Source organism: Artibeus jamaicensis, unplaced genomic scaffold (genome assembly GCF_021234435.1).
Source record: "Artibeus jamaicensis isolate MK-2021 breed Jamaican fruit bat unplaced genomic scaffold, CSHL_Jam_final contig_233, whole genome shotgun sequence".
In the NCBI taxonomy this organism is placed as follows: domain Eukaryota; kingdom Metazoa; phylum Chordata; class Mammalia; order Chiroptera; family Phyllostomidae; genus Artibeus; species Artibeus jamaicensis.
Genome location: NW_026521486.1, coordinates 45,509,289 through 45,533,410, shown reverse-complemented (window position 1 = coordinate 45,533,410; position 24,122 = coordinate 45,509,289). Strand labels below are relative to the sequence as shown.

The 24,122-nt window shown below is 44.1% G+C and overlaps 1 protein-coding gene and 1 long non-coding RNA gene across 3 annotated transcripts in view; one reads left to right on the top strand and one right to left on the bottom strand.

Annotated features, from left to right (window-relative positions):
* The window catches only part of ANO6 (anoctamin 6), a 197,375-nt gene extending 173,530 nt beyond the window's left edge, over positions 1-23,845 (bottom strand). Inside the window, exon 1 of one of the 2 annotated variants that reach the window (XM_053661617.1) lies at positions 23,233-23,845. In XM_053661617.1, the coding sequence (XP_053517592.1) occupies positions 23,233-23,305 (73 nt within the window). In that variant the 5' untranslated portion in view covers positions 23,306-23,845. The remainder of the gene's footprint in view (positions 1-23,232) is intronic. The other variant, XM_037162315.2, reaches the window with a different exon arrangement.
* On the top strand, positions 4,676-7,465 carry LOC128626831 (uncharacterized). The gene is made up of 2 exons (XR_008390909.1): positions 4,676-5,030; positions 7,214-7,465. It is a non-coding gene; the product is annotated as an uncharacterized LOC128626831 (long non-coding RNA).
* Positions 23,846-24,122: the final 277 nt, after the last annotated feature.

Here is a 24,122-nt window from a genome sequence, read left to right as displayed (position 1 = left end):
TTGCTCATCCACAAAATGGGTGTCCTGCCAACTTCACATGTCTGCTGAGAATCAAGCGAGACACAAGTGCTTTGTTAACTGTAAAGTGCCACAGCTACACAAAATGAAGCTATTACCATTATATATGCGTGCCAGGAAAAATTAACTGTACTGTAGTATTTATCATATTTTTCCTTCCATTAATTTCAAGGACACACGGTCGTGTCCATTATCAACCTAAGTGGAAACTAGCAGGATTTTCAAGTGGATGAAATAAAATCAATGGCAATGAGATTCTATAGGTTATGAAAAATATTCATAATCCCCCAGTACATTAGCTAGTCAAATACATATATTGTTTTTTTTTCATTCTTGTACCCATCAATAGACTGAGTCAGCCTAACAACTGTGCCAATGTTCCGACCCTGCCCTCACCATTTACTTGCTGTGTGGCTTCAGAGAATTACTTAACTTTCCTGACCCTCAATTTTATCACCCACAAAATGGGCATTATAATAGCACCTACCTACCTAATAGCATTGTTATAACTATTAAATGTGTTAATACATACAAAGCATTCATACTGACACTTAAAACATTACTCTTTTAATGCACCTTCCTAGCATTTAGTACTGATAGGCATACAGCAGACGCTAACTTAATAAATCCTGGGTTCATGGACGTCATTAGAAAGTAGGATGGAAATGACTCAGGAAGTCATCTGGTCTGCTCCCAGATGACTTCATTTGAAGCAAGGTTATATTGAAACAATCGGGCCACCCCTTGCCTTGTCTATTTTTGAACATTTTCAGGGGAAAAGTTTATATTTAGACCTCATTAAATGTTTAACAATCTACACCATTAGGCTAATTATAAGGATGAATTCCTTAAATCCAGTAGGATTCTCTCTATATCCACCCCCACTGCTGGCCTCTCCACGTTATTACAGGTTACTGGTCAGCGTTCTCTTCCAAAAGCCCAACAACCTTGGCCTCATTACTTCTTCCTCGCAGCTAGCAATGTTTACTTTGACTTGAATTCCCAAGCGTAGAAAAATTTCAGGCACTATACTGACCCAGGTTAAAAAAACCTTGACGAACTCAGAAAGGATTACCCTGGGAAGTGTGAAGAAACCAAAAACCACAGAGCAAACTTGCAGTAGGTTTCGGTCTTGGGCTCACCGGCTCCAAAGAACGTCACTGATTCAACAACTCTCACAGGAACAATTTACTGTAGAAGTAAATGAATATATTCACTTTTATTCATTCCTATTATAATATGATGGAACATGAGCCCCTGAGTAAACTGAAAAAAAGTCACCCAAGGAATAAAATCAATTAAAGATGTACCGTACACTTACACTCAGGCCAACGTGGCAATCAATTCAGTGCTTTAAGCTAATTTCCCTCTTGATATTTTCAGATTTAATTCAGTAACACAAGTAATGCTTATTAATAATATTAATACACCATATTCTCTCTCTGTCAACTTAACCTTCTTGGGTTTTTTCTTTTTTTTTTTTTTACTAAAATGTCAAGCTAACTTCTAGACTCCTACCCAGGAGAATCTATGCAAAATTACAATGAACAGACTGATTGTGTAGACACAGTATTTAGCCATGGGCCCGATCATGAATGCCTGTAATTAAGTTCTTGTATATATTATAATAATTTTATTTGAAATGATGAGATTTGCACAATTTGCCTAATGTACACAAGTACCAGTCCAGGGACTACACTAAATTCTTTATGTTTTTTATCTTGTTTTATCTTTATAATGAGAAAAAAAAACAGCTTAGAGATTCAACAACTTAAGGTTGTACTACCAGCAAGTGACAGAGTAAAAATTTTATTTCAGTCATTGGGAGATCAGAAAACACTTCCCAATGAGCCTTCTCCACTGCTTTATACTGCAAAGGTATTTGAAGAACATTTGTGGTCATGCAGTGAGAAAGCAGTTAAGAGGGAAACACCTTTTCTGTAAGAAGCTGTCATACCACCAACCCCCAAAAAATCAGTTTTAATTTTTTTGTCTTTACTTAAAGACAGAGCAATAAAAATATCTTATGTCTCTAAATTTTATATTAAGAAAAGCAAACGTGAATTAGATTATGAATAATGAAAATTATATTTCAGTACATTGAATTAATGATTTCTCTATGGTTTTAGGTTTAGAAGGTAATAACATAAAAGTTCAAAAGAAGTGTACACATTCCCCAATTTCCTTTGTGTGCCTTAGGTAACCCCACTCTCATCTAGGGCTGATCAACACGCCCTGTAACTCGTGTCCGCAACGAGGGTTTCGGGGATGAGTGTGCAATCCCACCAGAGCCATCTGCTGTAATTTCCAGGGAAGAGGTCTTCCTGTGCGTGACATGGAGAAGGGGGATGGACAGATGGGAAACGCCACTGCCCCTCAGCTACCAGGGCAGCGCTGCATCTGCTGGGCATCCCTCCACGCAACCCGAGGGCAAGGCTGGCTTCTGCAGGTAGGACTACTTCTGACCCTTTCAGTTTAGGCACCTCATTAAGTTCCCTTTGTTAGTCAGGACATTTGTTTGGTTTCCTGCCCTCTGTGACCAAAGGTTCCTAATTAAAACAGGCAGTTGGATGTCAAGAAATATATTTTTAAAATAACACCTGTTCCCTCTCTGGTCTTCTGCCACTAAAACCACCTAAGAGAATCCACTGGAATGTACATATTTTAAAGCAGGTGGACCTTAAGAAATGTCAGTGTGGGAGCTAACGATGACAGCACAGGAAAACAGAGATGCTCCGTTTCAAAAAGTAGCAGCGTTGGTTAACAATTTTACAGCACTGTGCAGCTGAGAAACCTTAACTGACGAGTTCTGAGTCGAATTACCCCAGTTTTACTGAGCTGGCAATTCCGTCCTTCTGGATCAAGGATCCCCTTAAGAATCTGATGAAAGTTACGGATTCCTTTCACCAGAGATCTGAAAATATGCAAATAAACCCATTTCCCAGACAGTTTAAGGGACTGAAGAACTCCCCCACCTCAAGCCCAGAACAACAGATCCAAAGACCTCAAGGTAAAAACTCATAGTACCAAATGCTTGGGCAATTGGATAAACAGAAATGGAGCAGCCAGCCTCTTTCCGCTCAGTTGCTCAAAGAGATTATGCTCTGTGCAGGGGACACCCACACCCCCCCCAAAGAGGCCTGACAGATGCTCTCCTTCAAAGAGCCATTCTCAACCCCACTACACTGGGAAGGCTTCATTCACTCATCATGTAACGATTACAATAAAATAAGGCAGGAATCATAAAACACATGAAAAGAAACTTTTCATATTCTGTCATCAAAAATCAAATATGATTTTTTTGTTACTACTATATTTCCCTGTCCAATCGATTTTTAAGTTACTGGGAAAGCTTTATGTAAGCACATTAAAGTATTTGTAATTATGTCTATAAAACACAGGATAAAAAGCCCTTAGTATAATCTCCCTTTCTACACTATTCCATTGAGGAAATGAGCTTCAGTTCGTTTTCTCTGTGCTGCACACTTCTAGGGGGTAACTTGCTCTAAGAGAAGACAATCAGTACTCCATCTGAATCTCTCCCATTTAGCCCGTAGTAATTAATCACACTACAGAGTATATCTACAAACATCTCTAACATGACCAAGAAGCAGGTAAATTCAATCACTGATACATATCAGGAAACAGAGACATGAATAAAAATTAAATGCTTTAATCCAGGTTGTCATAGCTGAATAAAATTAAGAAAGTGGCACTTTTAAAAGTTCAGCATGTAAGGCCAAAGTGATTCCTATGTACAATAAATACATCTACACTTCAAAAAGCTACAAAGCAATTTATTACAATTATTATTTTATTATTCAAATAACTCCTCACTAATTGTGGACAAACAGAGAGACAAGTAAACCACCACGGTGCACAGCAGGAATTGCAGAAGACGGCTTTTCTGCACACACAGCCGACTCCTGGACAAAACCTGTTTGAACTGTACAGAGGGTTTTTTCTTATTCTCCTTATAAATTTTTTAATAACACTTCCTTTCCTCTAGCTTACTTTATTGAAGATCACAGTACATAATATATAACAAAATATGTTCATTGTTTATGTTATCGGAAAGGCTCCTAGACAACGGCAGGCTATTAGTACTTAAATCTGGTGGGAGTCAGAAGTTACACGTGAATTTTCAATCGTGCTGAGAGTTGGGTCCCAAAGCCCCGCGCTGCTCAAGGGTCGACTGCATGTGTGACTTAGTGACTAATACATACTCTCCTATTCCAGTTGCAGAGCAAAAGTCAGAAATCACAAACTTTTAAAAAGGCATGTGAAACACTGTAACCTTACTTGTTTTATAAAATAAAAAGTTCAGAAGGGAACCTTTCTCCATCCACGTCGAACTTTGTATGTGAGAGCGCACAAGCTTAATAAAACGAATCTCAGTGGCACACACAGCTCTATCAGAAGCTGGACAATTAACCTTACATTTAACCTATTCACGGCATTTATCGCTTTTAATTTTTCCAAGTTAAACCTTGAACCAGACCAGATGTCTTCTCAGTTCTGTCACAACAAGGCTGGGTCTGCTCGTTCACCACAGCTAATTTCTCTCTCATCAGGCAGGCGAGATCCTTCTCCCCTCCCTCTCTTCAATATAACCTCTTCCACTTCCAAATACAGTCAAGTCTGGCTGGGTAAAGATCCTGGGCCGGGCCGGGGCTTTGGAGGCTGCCTGGGAGGAATGAGGCCGGCCTCCAGAGTGGGCCAAGTGCCTGGGAAAAATGCAGTGCGGGAGCCAGGAGGAAGGCCACCTGAGAGAGGACGTGGTCACCGAGAAACGTGGGGGCAGACGGCATGGGAGTTCAGGAACGCCATCAGCATCAGGGAGAGACGGAAAAAGCCAAGACTGGTTCTCAACTTTTTGGATTCCCAACACATTTTCAAACACTGGAAATTCTGACGAGGGGACCTTTCTTAAAGCTGTATGTGCGCACGACTGAGGACAATATCCAGTTTCCGAAGGGAAACGCAGGGAGGAGCGGATGACAGCTACAATCGTAAGTGTTACAAGTGCTGCTGAGCGCCAGCTGTGCTCAGATAGCCTGCTTCTCAAATAGGTCACTCACTCCTCAGTATCTGATTTAGGACAGAATGTTTATTGCCAGGTACCAATCTCTGCTGTGCCCACGAGGTGGTTTTCCCACATTCCAGTAAACACTTGATCCTTCTTGGGGGCCAGGCTGAAGTCAAGTCTCCTCTCCCTCACTGCAAGGAAACTGAATCCCACTCTTACTCACAGACTCACTCCCAGCAGTCAGCAGGGCATGACTAATGACGTGGAGTGGAAATAAATACGACACTCGGATCCCAGCTCAGGGCCCCAGATTTAAGGTAACATGAAGGAAAGCTAAAGAAGGAAAGAGGACAGTTCATTTATTGCATCTGGGGACACAAGCTGACCACTCCCTGGGTCTGCCACAGGCAGGGGCAGGGAGCGCCACCCAGGGGAGGACTTCATTTCCAGAGCATGAGAGCAACTAGGAGGCGTTCACAAGAGTGAGAGGGGACCTGGAGAATAAAGAGACTGGGGTCCTAAGTGTGTTCTGAGACGGCAGTCTGGGCAACTTGGCGGAAAAAAGGGACAGGCCAAATTGCCAGAACTGAAACAGTCCCACAAGGTTAATGCTGAACTGATAACTAAATGCTGAATTTTAGAATCCTTCTTGCCTGGAGTCAGAAATGGCTCCAGAGACTGCTGTGGGACAAGCCAAGAAGTGGGAGTCCAGAAACAGGGGTGGGGTGGGGGAGGGGCCGGTCTGGGAAGGCTGGAATCCAGAGTCTAAAAGCCTGCTTTAACCCAAGCTGTGAAGATGACTAACGCGTAGTGGAAAGGCAAACTTGAGAAATCATGAGTCACCCTTCAAAGGAAACCATGGTCAGCGTCAGTAGTTTCTCTGGGAACGTGGGACTCATGTGCCTGAACAAATATTTTGGAATCTAACATCCTGCACCAACACGGAGGTGCTCCTTCCTTCGGGACGGGTCCTTGTCACTCTTCTCTGTCCTCAGAGCTTTTTGGTTTCCATATAAGGCTAATAACAAATATCTGTCTAGAATGTTTTTACCAGTGAAAACCAGCTATGAGAGCTGACCTTTTGGGAAAAATGAATCACTCCACGTGAACTCCTCACACTGAGGGAAGGCACCCACAAACCATCCACTCTGCCCTGGTCTCACACACACCAGAGACATCGTCGGCGGACTGACGCGCAGAGTGGACGTGCAGCTTGGGTTCACAATCACGGCTGGGCAATTAAAATCTGAATCACGGGTGAAGGGAGATGAGTCCACTTCTCCCACACGGCTTTCGACTTAAGAAAACATTGGCTAACTTCCTATTATAGGCAAGGCATTGTGCAAGCTGCCAAAAGGGATTACAAAAACAACCAAGACCAAAAGAATACTTGGCTTTAGGGTAAAAATAGCATTGAAAGGTTAACTATTTATTTATGAGAGATGTGATACTTCAAAATAGTTTTCCAGATATTCTTACAGATAAAATAGCCTGAACTACTAGACATAATCACATCAACACGGATGGATCTCCAAAAATATCATACTACAGGAGACACACAAAAGACGACATTTTATGACTCCATTTACATGAAGTTCAAGAACAGGCCAAACCAATGAACGAGAGTGGAAGTCGTTCTGTGGCGTGTGGACTGGGAGGAGGAGGCCTGGCTGGAGAGGCCAGTGCGAGCGTCTTCTACCTTGTCTGGGAGGCAGTCGTGCAACTGTCAAACTTACCCAACTGAACTGACTATTTCATGTGAATATGACCTTTTTCGCATAATCAATAAAATATTAAAAAAAATAAAATATGACTTTAAATAGTAAAATATACCACTGGACTAAAAATATTACTAGGAATAGAGTGTTCAGATAAAATCATGGCAAAAGGCTAATGGTGGTATATTGTATACTTGATCCCAACAGCATTTATAAAGAAAATATTTCCAATCTGGGAGGAATCTAATGTAATGGCTATGACAAGAAGTTTAATAATATAGTCATATTGCCTAATAGATTTCAGTAATGTATCAAAGACCCTCACATGGAAAAATGCCGGGACTTTAAAATAGTAATGAAACCAGAATTTGCATCCATTTCCTTCTGCCCTATCAGCTGAAAACAAAACAAGTTTTAATCTGCATCCTCTGCATCACTCTGTTCCTAGGGCACCTCTGGCTATTCACAGGGCAGGGATTCCAGAGGCCTGTCCAGGGCACCAGGGCCGCCCCAGCCCCTTCCTCCACGAGGGACGTGTTCTGAGACCCCCAGTGGATGCCTGAAACCAGAGACAGCTCTGAGCCTACGCACTCGTACACCATATTCTCCTTGCATACACATGTCTGTCAGAGTCTAATTTATAAGTTAGGCTCATATGAGATTAACAACAATAACTAATAAAATTTAAAAAGTATAACAATGCACTGTCATAAAAAGTGTGTGTATGCTGTCTCTCTCTCTCTCTCTCTCTGATAACCGAGATGGCTAGTGAATGACTGAAAAGCAGGGAGCATATACATACAGCAGGGAGACTTGGGACAAAGGGGTGATTCCCGTCCTGGGTGCGATGGAGCGAGATAGCACGCTACTCAGCAGGGCACACAACTTAAAACTGATGAATTGTTTCTTTCTGGAATTTTCCATTTAATATTTTTAGACCATGGCTGATGGTGAGTAACTAAAAACATGGGAAGCAAAACTGCAGATAAGGGGAGGAGGGGTGATAACTTAATAGTAGGATTTATCAAAGGGAGCATCCTTGATGGGGCGTTATCAGAGCCCCTGTGGGGCTTTTCCACCCTCATGCAAATTCTGATTCATGCCTCAGGGGCTTGGTTATGAGTCCCAGCCAAAGTCAGTCACTTCCAGACAGGAATGAGTCACATCCCTCCTCAGCTAGCATGACAGGAAGACTAGGAATGGGCTCCTCGCCAGGTCCCTGCCCCTTTCAAGTTATGGGGAGGGCAGCTGCAGTGCAGGCACAGGTGTACCTGCTCCACTCCTCTCTCCTCCTCCTCTGTCAACTCAAGGACACTGCACAGATTGCTTAGGCCCAGCCTCTCAGCTCCTTCTCCTTTAACTTTAAGGGAGAAGACTGTGCTAAACTGAGCTACAAAGGAAAAAAGGGCACTGGGAGTGACCTACCAAGTGCTGGTCCTTCCCAACCCAGTACTAATGTTTTAGCCCATCTAGCAAGAAATAAAGGGGCACAAGACCACACAGCAACAATGCCACTTGCTCACCTTCACAAGGTGCATTGACAGCTGTAGAAATTAATACAAGCAAAGCCCCCCATGGAGGAGTCCCCCAGTACAGCTGGACGTGTAGGCCTGAAAACATTTGTGGTTTTTACACACTAATCGAATGTACACCTTGAGCCTTCTCACAGACCTGCTTTTTCAAGAGTCTGAGGCCATGCTATTTTTAGAATTATGAAAATAACAGCTGCACTTGTTAGCCATCCTCTGGTGAAAGCCCATCCTGGCATTGGATACACCCAAGTTCCATTCTCAGCAGTGCTATCCTCCTGGTTCAAGTCTCTTTTTTTTCACAACCTTTAAATACAATCTGTTACCATGTTTGTGTTCCCTACCAGTCTGCCCACCCTCAAAGGCAGAGGCTGTTTCTGTCTCACGGACTGCTCAACCCCTAGTGCCGAGCACAATGCCTGGCACATGGAAGATGCTGAGTAGACACTGGAAAATTGAATGGATTCCTGCGTGAATTTTTGGGTCACTTATTAGCATACAAGCTCCAATGAAGATGAGATCCTCTACGCTTGGTTTTGCATCCTCAGACCTTAAATGACCCATAGGAGGTCTTCTTCAGTAAATGCTTACTGAATTAGCAAATATTGTGAGACGAGAAAAACCCAGGGCTCTGAACTAAATTGAATCTCTATGCACATGACTTTTCAAAAGGGCAACAGACCTGATTTATGAAGGCCACTGCTAGCAAATTCCACAGTCAGCTTTCCAAGGGGTGTTTCTGTGTGTGCCAAACAAGTTAAGATTGTGATTGAATGCTTCGAAATAAGTATTTCAGAGGGTAAAGCAAGCCACCAGCCACAGTTTAGGGAACTGTAACTCTCAGGAAAACCATGATTACCACGTTGCCCAAAACCATTTGCTGTGTTGCTCACCTTTACAGTGGATGACCAGGCCTGTTAGAAATGTTCATGTCTCCTTTATGTTTCGTAAGCTGCAATGTGGTAGAAGCATGTGCCCAGTGGGCACTAAATACTATTTAATTTTAAACGGAGGCAGCAGATGTGACACAGTCTGGCCGGCAAGCTTCTCAATGGTGTGTAGGCTGAAACCCATGGATGGCAAGAACTGCAAGTCTAAGTGCAGTAACTGGAGAATGGAATTTTGGCTTTTACTGAAAAGTCTCTTCAATGAAAGGTTAAATATAGAGCAATGTCTTGAGGTCTACCTGATTTGGGGATAAAGCCCACCTCCTTCCCCCCGTCTTACTGTCACCTACCCAATGGGAAGAGTGACTTTTCTAGGGTCTGCTGCTCCCGAGAAGGGCCTGGCAGGGTCGAGTTTAAGCAACTGGATGGAGGCTGAATCACCCCCAAGCTTCAAACACACAAAATGAGAAATGTTATTTCACACACCTTTTGTACAAATCAGGCAGAGATTATGTTGTTTTTATACCACTAAATTCAAAACAATTCAAACCGTAGTGATGTTTTGTGTGTTCATGTTTCAGTTCCATCATTTTTCTCTGTAACACAGTCGTCTCTTTGAACGGAGATTTTGCTTGACTTCAAACTTTTAGATAATATTCAATGAGCAAATTTTATTCTTGTAAACAAACTGGACATCTGAAAATGTTTCTGTTTAAAATAACTGCCCGTTCAAATGACAAGTAAAAGATACATGTTTAAAAACTACATATTTTACTAAAAATGTACATGATCAATACGAAAAATATACTACTCTTCAGACTTTAACATAAGATACTTTTTTACCTTTCTTCTAAAAGTTCAAAGGGATGGTACAATTCTACTGTAAAATGAATCCACGGGAAAGTCCAATTTAATTATTGGGTTTTCATTTCTCCGTTTTGGTTGTTTTGATGACTGCGACTACTTATTCGTCGGTAGATTCTGTGCCAGGAATTGTCCCTCATCCTTTCATATATTAACACATTAAACTTAGAACAACCCTATAACATATCATTACCCCTTCTGTAGTTCCGTATTACCCCTACTACATTTTTTGATATGAAAAATAATCCAAAGTTACAATAACCTGCCCAAGGGTTGGTCCACATCCAAAGTCCTATCTTTCCAAGCACATACCACATAGCTGTTCGATATCAGTATCTTTCATTCACTCACTCAACACGGATTTATTGATCACCTTCTACATGCCAGGTGAGGTGATAGCTCGCCTCAGATGCTCAGTTTAATAAAAAAAGAAACAAATTACAATGAGCTGTATAAATGAAAGATCTAGCTGTGGAAGAAAGGAAAACTTTCTAAAAGAGAACAGCCCCGGTAAGTCCGGCCCTGGCTGACACGGCTCGGCTGGCAGGAGCACCATCCCCTCATAAGCAGAGAGTTACAGGTTTGACTGCCGGTCGAGGCACACACACAGGTGGCGGGTTTGGTCCCTGGCCCAGGTGTGTACAATCCCTGGCCCAGGCACATACAGGAGGCAACCAACGGATGCTTCTCTCTCGCATTGATGTTTCTCTCTCTCTCTCCCTTCCTCTCTCTAAAAGAGCAATGAAAAAAATGTCCTCGGGTGAGGACAAATTTTTTTTTAAAAGGTAAGTCTCAGTTAAGACACAGGTAAAAACAGCTACTCATAATATTAACAACATTAGCTCATAATTACCGTAATTGTATCAGGCATATAATCCTGCAAAGTAAGAGTTTTAAAAATTACATTACTTTTGATACACTCACCCTTGAAGTAGGTTCTAATATTAGCTGCATTTTACCAAGAAAGGAAAGTCACATTAATCGTTCAAGGTCACACAGCTAGTGACTGAGTTTCAAGAGGGCTGGTCTCTGTCTCTGAAGAACCGGGCTAAGTGTCTGATGAAAACACTTGGGACAGAGGAAGGATAAAGGACTCTGAGAATGATGGGCAAGTGAAGGGCAGGAAAAGGAGCTGGTGTGGGACAAATAAAAAGGACCACAGGCCAGCAGAGGGGCCCCCTTCTTCTGCACCAGTCAGCCACAGCACCCCAGGATGCTGGCCCACACCCCTGGCCAAGTCCAGGCGAAACCGTCTGTACCAGGTGGCAGAGATCGTCTTCAACACAGGGAGGAGCCATCCTTTTCAAAGCGCTGCTAATCAAACTCAGGTTTTCATTCGCAAATCCCAACCTTAAGATCCGGTTCACCTGATCCCCAGTACCTACACTAGACCCCCTCAGGAAGAGAGACGAAGGACCCAGTTTCTCCTTCACCTCTCCAGACCCAAGTGTAGGCAGGCACATTCCCAAAGCCTCCACAGCCCTCTGAGAGTGGAGTTTGGGTGTGCAGGGTAATGAGGTCGCTGAGAAGGTCCTCTCTTAGAGATCCAGGATAATCTCCAATTCTGAAGACATTTAGAGAACGAGGTGCCAAAACCGAGCTGCCAGCATTCGCAACGGTCAAAAACTGGGCAGGGGCTGGTGGGAAGGACATCCGAGTCAAATGGGTTTTCACAGCCGGTCAGCGATCACTCCCCTCACCTGCCCTGGGACTGCCTCCCCTCGGGTGAATGGTGAACTCTGAGTGATCCCCCAGAGTGATCATGCTTCCACAACCCAGCAGCGACTGTGGAGTCATGAACAACCCAGAGCACTGTCAGTACCATCATTACTCTCCCCCTCCTCTGTGCTCCTGTCATATTCTAAAGGCTCAATTTGTAATAAAAGCTATTTACTGCTTACCTGTCTCCTTGCTCACTTCTTGCGCATACACTGCTACAGTGACACACACACACACACACACACACACACACACACACACGAGCACACAGACTGTTTACAATGGCCTGGCAGCAACTGAAAGAATGTGAATTACAGTCCTTGCATTCATGAGCCATTTATTGGAGGGGCCAACTAAGTGTCGACCCCAGGACCTTTTGCTAAGGTTTCCTGAGATTCCCCTGAAATGGGTTTTCTGGAATTTGGAGAGCTCAGTCAGTGTGAAGATCTGTGGTAGTTTAGGAAAAAATGCACACACAGCAATGATCTCTTTGCAGAAATGACATGCTGTTCTCCAACTCCTTTCTCTCTAAATGCACGTGTCTGCAGCACAGCTGCTGCCGTGACCCCCCCACCCTGAGTTCCCGCACTCGGTGTGACATATAGCAACACCACAGGGCAGGGGAAGGACTTAGAGCCCTCTGAGGTGCAGAGGAGCCGTTCCCACGACTGCTTTTAACTTTTATGTACTGACTTTGGGGGGGAGAGCGAAAGAGAGAAACAGATCTGTTGTTTCATGTACTTATGCATTCAATGGCTGATTCTCATATGCGCCCTGGCCAGGGGGTCGAACCCACAACCTTGGTGTATAGGAATGATGCTCTAACTAACTGAGCTACCCAGCCAATGCTCCCAGGATTGCTTTTAAATACAAGAATGCATGAGGATGCTAAATTGTAACCGCCCCTCGTGGAATGTGAGTGAAAAAGCTCCACCCAGCACTGTCCGTCCCACCGTCCCAGCACTGTCCGTCCCACCGTCCCACCGTCCCTCCTCCCACCGTTCCTCCTCGTACCAGTCCCAGAGGGCTGAGGAAGCAGGCTCACAGAAGCCTAGGAACTTGCTGCAGGTGGGATTCTAGGCGACAAAGCCGATGCAAACTCAGGTCTTCTGACAGCAAGATGCTCCTTTCCCCTCCTCACCACTCTCCATCAACACAGCCTTCACCCATGCTTTATTCCCTTCAATTTTTTTTTATTTTTTGCTGTACTCTTAGGGATTAACCTTCTCCCAAGAAACCAAGAAGCTCTGTTTAAAAATCTCTGTTCCTAGGTAGCATCTAAGATCAATAAATTTGTACTGTTTCTTTACTATTTGTACCACTTAGAAACAATGGTAGATTTCCTGTGTCGGTTTTTCTTTTTGAAAAAGAGTATCTTACATTTTATACAAATTAAGATTCAGAGTTTAATAAGTAACAGAAGGAAATAAAATAACAAATGAATGCAACTGTTTCCAATCATAATATAAATAACAAAACTTAAAATAATGTTGAGTTTTTCATGTGGGAAGGGTACATCATTTTTGCTTAGAATTTAGGGCGAAGTAATTTCTCCTACAAACAGCACAAGCTAGGGATGGGGGAGGGGAAAACATTGCTTAAGGTGTGTGTGTGTGACGCCACAAGAAAGACCAGCGTCACTTTGTCTGTTCAAAGACTGTTTTTCAAACATCTAGATGCCATAATGTCTGGAGAAATCATGACAAATTCAATTATGTAAACACAATCTTAGTTTATCTAAAACAAGCTTTATGAACAATCCTACAATTTGCATAATTATACTCTGTGAAAGAACATCTATTTACATGACTACGACCTGCGGCTAAAGTTCTAACAAAGTTAAAATAAAAATTATAGAAAAGAGAATTTTAAAAACCAATATCCCTTTTCCCCCTATTTCAAGTATTTGTATTTTAAAATGTGGGAAACAGCAGAGTTTCAATGTCCCTAGATTGAAAGCATTAAATATAAAAGCAACATCTGGACTTCACAAAAGAATATATTTTCTTTCATTTGTATTTTTGGCTACTGAATAACTTACCCCAGCAAGTTTTTTCAATTAGTATTCAGTGATTTAGCCAGGGCAGTACTAAGTACCATGGCAGAGAAAGGTGCCTATTAACCCTTCGACTTATCTTCTATGCAAACATTCCATCTGATGCTTGGGCTGAATAGTATTTGAATTGCTCTTTGGTACATATCCAAAATATTTTATTGGTGACTTTTTCAGCTAGTATTCTTTACACTGGCTGCCTCTTAAAATGGATGCTAATTAATTTTATTTGCAGTATTAAAAAGATGAAACTATAAAAGAAAGGCAGTAATGACAATGACTTAAGACAACCCCTCGACTGTATTAAATTCTCAAGGCCTCTACCTTTTCATACGAGTCACCAATCAGCCGAGAAACACATTTCCTTGGTTGAAGGGAACTGGGGAAGATACTTTCTGTTCTAAAGCCAGTGTGATGTCTCCCCCAGACCCAGCCCTGAATGCACTGCATCAAAAGCAGATCAAGAAGCTTAAATCTTCCAGCATGCAAAGCCTCCATTCCAACGTAAGAGAAAGAGGATGAAGAGTACAAAGATGAGGAGGAGGAGAAAGAGAATAAAAATGAAGAGTAAATGGCATCCTGGGATGACATGCGTGGAGTAGCGTGTGCACTCAGGTACCTGTTTCTGCTTAGAATGTGAGTTCAAGTGCGGCTCCCTATTAGCTTCAGCACAAAAACGGTACGGATGGCTGCATAGCTGGTAAGACTCTGGGTAGACGAAGTACCTTTTAAAAAGTGCAGGTTGTAGCTTTTTTGAGGGGCTACTACAGTTAGATTTTAAGGCTTCTGATGTCGAATGATTCTCACTATCTCACGGTTTCCTTCATTTCTTGACTCGCATGTGGTTTCACAGCAAACTCATAGGAATCAGTATCAACAGTAGACTTGGGAGTTTTTTCAGAGTGCTGCAGCATTTTGTTTTTTAGAAAATTTGTAACAAATTATGTATATTTAAAAACACAGTCCCTTAACAAATGTTTGTTGAGCCTCTGCTACGTGAAAGCATTACAACCTGCAGGCTGTAGGGTACAGAGGTCAATGAGATCGCCTACTGACACTCCAAGACCACTAGCTTTTTGTTAAGGTGTTTTCAATCGGCTACAATACGAAACACAACTGAGAGGTAGGATAAGAGAAGAAAATCTAAAGTACTGCCAGCTAGAGTGAAAACTTTTATTAAAATACAATCATTTTAATTCAATGTGCTACAAGTAACACTTTGAGAGTTCAAGACCATCCTTTAAAGCTAAACTGTGGGATTCTTAGTAATTTAATCTTCCCTCAATAATTTCAGAATTTAAGTAATATCTCTGACATAAACCTTCACAGGAGGTTCTGATGTGAATTTCTTGGCTTCTAAAAGACAAATAAAATGTATAGCAAGCAACCTATGTGACTATTGCATCCATTTGAGGAAAAAAAAGAAAGGGGTGTGTGGAACTTGTTTACTCTTTCCAAGCTGAGTTTGTGTTAGATCCAGAGAATAATGAGAACTGCACGAGGAGACTGGGGAACCTTTCGGAAAGTAACTATCTGACCTGTGAGTCAGAACCTGGGAGACAAACTGTGGCTGTGGATTTGAAACTGAAAACAACAGAAGGAGAAGGGCCGCACTGATGGAAAAGGGCCAAACTGTGCTCAAAAAGAAACACTTTAAGGACAGTTGGCTTAGTTCTTCAGCTGACATCACCCTCATAGAAAAACAGATTATATACAGATACAAAGATAGATATAGATACAGAATAGCGATATGTATCTGAATGACCCCCTTGCCATAGCAAATAAGGCAAGGACAGCACCAAGCTGTATCCTTTGAGAAACCAGGGCACATTTTGATGCGCTCCGGCACTCCCTTGTTCTGGCCCCTTTCCTTCGTTATCTCCTTCGTTATCTCCTCACCCCTCCTGGGGCTGCCTCAGGAACTACCTCTATAGAACCATCTCAGATTCACCAAAGCAAGGTCACAGGCACTCTCCTTGGTACCAGCACTGGCCCTGGTACACATCTTGATTACAGCATTAATTACAGATTACCGCAATTCTCTATTCACTGCCTCCTTCTGAGATAGTGAGACACTGGACGTCAGCTCGGACTGGAAGCCAGCTGAATGCCTCACAGAGTAAGTACAACCAACATTTTTATAGCAAATAACTAAGGGAATTTCAAATGCCATAAAAGAGAATTCTGCTAGGGCCATAAAACCACTAAGTGTTATGTTAATCAAATTATTTTAAAAGAGTAATTTGGCTTCTGGCCAAGATGGCATTGTAGGCAGACATGGTTTGCCTCTTTGCACAAACACATCAAAATTACAACTAAAATATAGAACCACCATCACTGAGGAACGTCAGGAATCGAGTTGAATGGAAGTCTGACAACTATAGAATTGCAGAAAACCACATCCATCCAGACTGGCAGGAGGGGCACAGATGTGGAACAGGCTGGGCCCACAACCACATGGACAAAAATCCAGAAGGAATATCTCAGGAGTGAGGGGTCCCAGCCCCACACCCCAGGCCCCCCAGCCCAGGATTCCAGTGCCAGAAAGATAAGTCCCCACAACTTCCGGTAGGCAACTTCTAGGGACTGACGGCTGGAGGAGGCTGCTAGAGCCCTAATGAGTTCCTCTTGGGGAATCCAGCCTCCCTCAGTCTGAGCTCCGGGACCAGTCACATACAGGGTGGCATCTTGAAGGGCACCAGTGACATACAGGGAGAAAATAAAGTGTCTGTCACTGGGGCAAGTACAGGCCATTGTCCTTCTGCTGCGTCATCTCCCCCAGAAAGCCAACAGTCTGGTGCCATATCTGTAACTCCGTCAACCTGAATAACAATGTGTGACCCATCTCGAAGACCCACAGAGGCTCTGCCCCATCCAACTTATGGGCCCAGACAAGCTACTTTTCTATAAGAATGGCTGGTCTTGGCTCCTAAATCTTACCAGACAAGCAACAGCTGGCTTCAGTGAGAGCTAGCGGCAACTAGATTGGAGTCACAGTTTGGCTTCACCTGGGAGTCAACAAGCCCAGCACAAGTAGCAACCATCTCAGATTGCTTTACAGTTCAGGCAGGGTACCCCAGGCAAAATACAGGTTGGGGCTGACCTTGGCCTGCACCACCCAAAAACCTCAGGGCTAGAACACCCACTGGACAGCTACAGACCACGTTAGAGCACCACCACCCTGCACAGCTGATCTTTCACAGAGGGCAGAGGTTGGTGGTCAGTGGTCATGGCCAATCCTTGCAGCTAACTGGCCTAGGTAAATTCCTCCCACTGATTTGTCAACAGCAACCAAGGCTCAACTACAAGAGGAGGGTATACTCAGACCATGTGGGGGGTGCGCCTCAAGTACCCTGCCTGGGTGATGGAGGAGGTTGTGCCACTGGACCCTAGAGGACATCTACCACTTTATGCCACACTTCTAAGACACAGCGTCAAGCAGCTCTACCTAATACATAGAAACAAACACAGGAAGGCTGCCAAAACAAGGAGATGAAGAAACATGGCCCAAATGAAAGAATACATCAAAACTCCTGAAAAAGAGCTAAATGAAATGGAGATAAGCAATCTATTAGATGCAGAGGTCAAACCACTGGTTACAAGGATGCTCAAGGAACTTAGTGAGGACCTCAGCAGTATAGAAAACCTCCAGTCAGAAATGAAGGATACACTAACTGAAATAAAGAACAGTTTATAGGGAAATAACAATAGAGTAGATGAAGCCAAGAATCAAATCAATTATTTGGAACACAAGGAACCAAAAAAACAACCAATCAGAACAAGAAGAAGAAGAAAGAATCCCCCCAAAATGAAGATAAACAGCCTCTAGGACAACTTTCAGTGTTCCAACATTCACATCATAGGGGTGCCAGAAGGAGAAGAGAAAGAGCAAGAAACTGGAAATCTCTCTGAAAAAAGTGAAAGAAAACTTCCCTAATTTGGTGAAGGAAATAGATATGCAAGTCCAGGAAGCACAGAGAGTCCCAATTATGATGGATGCAAAGAGGCCCACTCAAAGACATATCATTTTTAAAAGGCCAAAGGTTAAAGATAAAGTACTTATATGCATGACCCATGAACATGAACAATGGTGGGGGGATTGCCAGATGGAATAGGGAGGGCTGGGTGGAGGGGGGCAAAGGGAGAAAAATCAAGACAATTGTAATAATATGATCAGTAAAATATAATTTTAAAAATTTAAAAAGAGTAATTTGTTTATTCATTCTTTCAACAATGATTTGCTCGGCTTCTACTGAATATCAAGCACCCTTCCAGGCACAAGGGACACAGAATAGGAAGCATGCAATAAATGCCTTCGGGGAACTCACATTTCAGAGGACAATGAAGAGGAGAGGTTTTTTTGTTGTTGTTTGTTTTTTTAAATTATAGCAATGAAATGTCTACAACATTAGGGCTATTTTGCATGTTTTCTAGAAGATCCAAATGTCTTAGTCTCAGTCCCCAAGAAACTTACACTCTAGTTGTGGGGATAATTAATGCAAAGATAATGAACGACAAAGGCAAAATACAAGGTGAATGCTGATTGGTAGAAGAGGAGAAGAAGGGGCGTGAGAATTCATGGGTGGGCACTTCAGGGGCTCGGAAGATCAGGAACAGCTCTCTGGGCTTGGCGCAGGCAAGGGAAAAGAGGAAGTGAGTTCGCAATCACAAAGAAGGGGAATGGTCTGAGCCAAAGCAAAGGACAAGTGTAAGACTTGTTGAAAGAATAGAAAACTCTCCCCTCTTGCAAACCTGTTATGTTTCCTTGTGCCACCACTTTCCACCTAATGATCACCCAACTCAAGTTCGAAACTCATCCAGATTCCTCTCTGCTTCCTGGAAGCAGTCAGTCTCTTCAGACCTCACAGACACTGTCTCTTTCGGAAAGTCTCAGACTCACGCATCTCTAATCCCACGATCACTGAGGGCATTTCTGAGCCTGACTACTGGAAAGGCTCACCTCTACCATCTCCTCTCTTCAACCTATTTTCCAACATGCTGTCAGGGAGATCTTTCCAAAAGCAAATTCAATCCTATCACTCTTTTCCTTGAAATCTTTCAGGAGCTCCCAATCACAAAAGCAGTAAAATCCAAAATCCGTAAATCATGCTAACAGTATTCATAGCGCAAGCCCTTCCTGCCTTCCCAGCCGGGTGACCTCTCCCTTCACCCGCAGATGAATTCCAGATGCTCCTGACCCTTCAACGCCTGGCCCACTCAATCCCTTCTGAGAAGCTGCCTGCCATTCTCCGCCCACGGCTGTGTACATACCTGAATAATGGCACTTACTGCAAATATCTGGTTCCCTGGAACCTACCTCTCCATGGCCAAGAGCTGCATCTTATTCATTCTTAGTCACCCAACACTCAGCCCAGCACCTAATCCTGTACCAGGCACAGCACATTTACTCAATTAATGTTGATAAAGCAAAGCTGGGGCTGGGAGAAGATTTGCAGGTGATCAAACAGAAAGCAGGTAGTGAGGTGGTAGAGACTGTGCAGGAAGACAGTGAAAAGAGAGCCAATTAAAACAACTGAGAGGTACAGCTGAACCATTCATTATCTCTCAGAGATAATAGGCCTCTGTCCACCCCCACCCCAGTGATATGACCATAAGCTGTGGGGAATAGACAGTAAATTCTTTCCTAAACAGACTGGGAATGCAAAACAACCCACCACCTAAAACGAAAGTTTTTTTGCCGGAACTGACTTGTTTCTGTAACCCCCTTCTTTTGTAAGAACACTTTTCCTCCCTCAGTTAAGCCTGAACGTGGAAATGAAAGAAACCAAAGTAAAACAACATACTAAATATAATAGCTACATTCTGGCTACAAAAGATGTTTCCATCACTTTGTATATCAACAGGAAGAGATGCTGAATGCAATGCACTGATTAATTTTGGGTGGCAGAGTGTGCTCCTGGAGGCAGCTAAGGACACTCTTTCGAACACCAGGCACACAGGATAGCACCTGCCTCGGCACAAGGTCTCCACCAGCGCCACTGCAACAGGGCTGCAGGCCAAATAGTTCCTGCAAGTACATCTGCGGTTGGTTGTTGAAGCTCACAGAGAAAATAAGTGGCCTTTTGGCAAAAATGCTCTCAGGCCAACAGGTTGCCTCATTCACAAACGTTTGGGCATAATTTCTGGTGGCCATTGAGTTAAGCAAATACAAAAAAGATACCCATGGTGAGATTTACCATCTTTGATTCTCTAGATTGGTTCATGCCAAACAAGGAGGCAATCTTTTTGCTTATGTACTAACCAGTTCTCCACAAGTAGGCAGAAACTCACTAGTTAAAAAATAATAATAAAGCCCCAAATCCCAGTCTAGTAGAGGGTATGCTTCCATATAGTTTTCCATGTGTATGTAAAACTCTTTAAAATGTAATGCAAACTGTTACTCTTGCATCTCTATGATGCAACCAGGAACCACATCTAGTTTTTAAAGGTTTTCTTTTCTATCTCTTGCAAATTAGCTGGTAATAGATGTTTTATCCCAAATTTTATATCAAAATAACTCTCCTGCTCTGAATATTTATAAAGTTAATATTTATAGAGAGATGGCACAGAAATCTTCAGTACCTGAGGGGGTTTTAAATTACACAACTATTCGTAGTGACCACGAAGTACGAGGAGAAATACGCTAGTCAACAGCTTGAACACAGCCCTGCATTACAAAGCTAGAGGCAGGGGTTAAAATCATAATCTTCATTTCACCAGCGTTTCCTCTCCATAACTGGAAATTATAATTACTTCATAAAAGGCTGTATAGCATCAGCCTACTTCCAGTAAAAATGTTACAATGACAAACTTTCCACTGGCATGGTCAACATTTTCTCTTGATATAAAATCACTGCAACCCACATTAAATTTATGTAACAACCAAAAATTGCTGAAACATATTGATATTTGTTGCCTGATTAAAAAATATGTTGAATTGACCCCTAGACACACTAAAATATTCCTATCAGCAGCCAGTGGAGAGTAGGATGAAGGAGGAGATTTTTCATTTTTTCTTAAATATATCTACACTGTTTGAATTCACAGAACTAGCATAGATTACACCTGTAATTATAAACAAAAAGAGCCTATTGCCACACACTTAAGAAAAATTTTATGGTGCCTCATCACGTCAGCACAGACCAGACCAAGCTAGTTTTCTTCCTAAACTGAGATCTATCGAAGGCACAGGGAGATGAACGAAGCTCAGACTGTTTAATTTCCATTTGGGTTTTTACCATTATTTATTCACCATACTCGATATAAATAGTGCCAACTCACCATAACCAACGAGACTATTTTCAAATGAAAGAGACTGCTAATTTTATCATAACTTTTAAAAGTTTGCTCCTATGATTTATATTTTTATGTAATTGTGATTTACTACTAAAACCTGCCAATAGCATTTTGCATTACCTGACACCTGGAGTCACCGGGTGGAAGGTGCATTATTAATCCGTGCAGGATTGCAAATCAGAAAACCTGGGTTTGAACCTTAACTAGCTGTGTGAGAAGCTGGCAGATCAACCTGTGAGCTTAAGTTTTCCTTCCTATACAAAAGAAAAACACTATTTGCTCCCTCCACAGAAATGGATACCTAGTAAATTGTTCTTAACTGAGTGACAAATAAAGCTGAATCATGGAATAAAATCCCCTCTATTCATTTGTCCCTGGTCAACCAGGAAGTTATTGAGTACTAGGAATTCAAATGAGACGTGACTACAACAGCCAAGATATAAAAACAATTTAATTGTCTGGCTACAGATGAATGGATAGAGATATGATATGATGATATATGATATGAGATATATGTAGGTATATGCACACATATTTGGTGTAATAGTATTTAACCACGACAAAGAAGGAAATCTTGCCATTTGTGACACCATGGATGAAACTTGAGGCCATTATGCCAAGTGAAATAAATCAGACATAGAAATACAAATCCCGCATGATCTCACATGTGAAATCTAAAAGAGATGAACTCATATAAAAAGAATGAGGGGATTGGGAAGTGTTGGTCAAAGTTCTAGTTATGAGTAAGTTTTGGGGATCTAATGCACAGGACAGTGATTATAATAACTGTGTTATATACACTTTAAAGATGCTAAGTAAGTAGATCTTAAATGTTCTCACCACACACACATACGCACAAAAAAGGCTACATAGCTAAGGCTACAGAAGTAATCACCTTGCGATATGTAAGAGTATCAAATCAGCACATGGCACACTTGAAACTTACTCAGTGTTCCAGGTCAACGCAATCTCAGCAGAGATGGTAAAAAAAAAAAATAACCAAATAAATGAGCAGTGCCTAGAATGTGAAAAGAAAATCCACACCTAACTCCTAACATTAAGTTACTTTCTAATGTTATTAGAGAAGAATAGGGCTTTAGACCATGAACAGGAACTGTTACATTTTAAAGTGCTCTGTCACCCAGGAAACCAAGGCGGAGTCTGTGAGACAGACCAGCGTGGTAATTTAATTTTCAGTCTTGCGGAGGGCCCGGTGTCATCTGTTCCTTCCAGTGTTCTCTTTAGGGATCTAATTTTCTCACTGCTCCTGTAATTGTTTTCCCCTTCCTGGCCTCCTCCCACCCCTCTGGTTTGCTTTTCTACTGTGAAACATCTCTTCCTCCGTTGCTTTTACAATTTTTGTGCCTTTTAAACTCTAATTAGGAACGGGCTTGACCCGCCCCCAGGCTCCAGAGGCCTCTGGACTCGTAGGAAATGCCTGCGGTCCACCCTACCTAAGGGCTTCCCCCTCTGCTCACCACCTCGCGGGCTCTGCGGCAGAAAGAAGGCTGCCGGCCCGCGGCCACAAATCAGTTTTCCGGGCCGCCCCACCCGGTCCCAGCCCTGCCTCCCAGATCCGCTTTCACCCGGAGAGGACTGGGGTGGGTCGCACCCCTGCTCTCCGACCCCAGCCGGCTCCCCCAACCCGGCCCGCGGGCGCGCCGCCCACGCCGGCTCCCCGGGATGCCCGGCGCAGGTTCGAGGCGGAGAAAATGACCCAGGAGTTGTTGTCTGAGTCAAGATTTCCCGCGCGGTGGCGACCCAGCCGTCCCCAGACAGTGTTCAGGGGCTGCGTCCCTCCCGGTCCAGAAACCGTCCTCGGGGCCCCCGCGCGCCCCGCGCCTCCTGGGCCTTCCCGGGGGCGAGCCCCGCCCGGGAGGCGGTGCGGGTCGGTGGCCGGCAGCGGCCGCAGTGCAGCCCCCGGAGGTGGCGCGGGCTGCCTCCTCCCGGACCGGGGAGCCCTCCCGAGCTCCGCCGAGCGGCGCAGGGTCCCCGCAAACCTGCCCCGCGGCCAGTGCGGCGCCCACGCGCAGTCCCCAACTTCCTCCCGCGTGGGCTGGGGCTTTGGGTGGGGACGCAGGGATCCGCGCCGGCCCAACCCGGGGGACCCCTTGCTCACCGATGTCTCCATCCTCGTCGTCGTCCTCCTCTAGCTCCATGTCCAACAAAATGTCCCTGGTCATCATTTGCATGGCTCTCCCGGAGGAGGCTTCGAACTTGGCGCGAAGTTGGCGCTCCCGGGGTCCGGAACGGCGCGGCTCTCGCGGGCCTGCCCGCGGGGTGGGCGCCGCGGGGCGGGTCTCGCTCTCGGCTTAGGGGCCGCTGGGCTCCGCCGCGCTCCGGGCAGCCCAGGCTCCGCGGCTGCCGACCCGAACCCGGCGCCGGAGGCTACCACTCGCCACTGAGCATGCCCAGTGCGCGGCGCGGCCGCCGCGGAGCGGCGAACTTCCCCGGCCTGCGGGCGGCTCGGAAGGAAGTCGGGAGGGCGCGGGGAGGCCCGGGCGCTCGCCTTCTGCACGCGGGTGACCTCGCGGGAGGGCGAGGCGTGAGCAGGGGAGGGTGGGACTGCACGGGGCTCCCCGAATGCTGCCCCCAGCCGAGGCAGCTTTCTGTTCTACCGCCAGAGTAGACACAAATGTGGGGCTTGCTTTCTTTGAAGTCTGTGACTGGAGAGTAGAAAACGCTGCTCTGGCTCACGCCGAGAACCCTGAAGACGAGGCCCTTAGAACCCTGCTTAAAGGCGCCGTGGAGCCAATGGAGAATCTCAGAATACCAATGTATCTGACTCTAAGGGGCGAACGAGTGTTCTGTAGGGAAAGGGGGGAGGGAGATTACAGAAAAAAAGAAAAAAAAAAGAGGCAAAACTCGTACGTAGTTAAAAAAAAAAAAAGCGAGATCTAAAGAAACACGTTCACAAAAGGCTGGAGGATTTCCGCATAAAGTGAGGTTAAAGAGAGAGAAGCGCCCCCTACCCTCCGCCCGCTGAGCGCACACAGGGAGTGGTCGAGC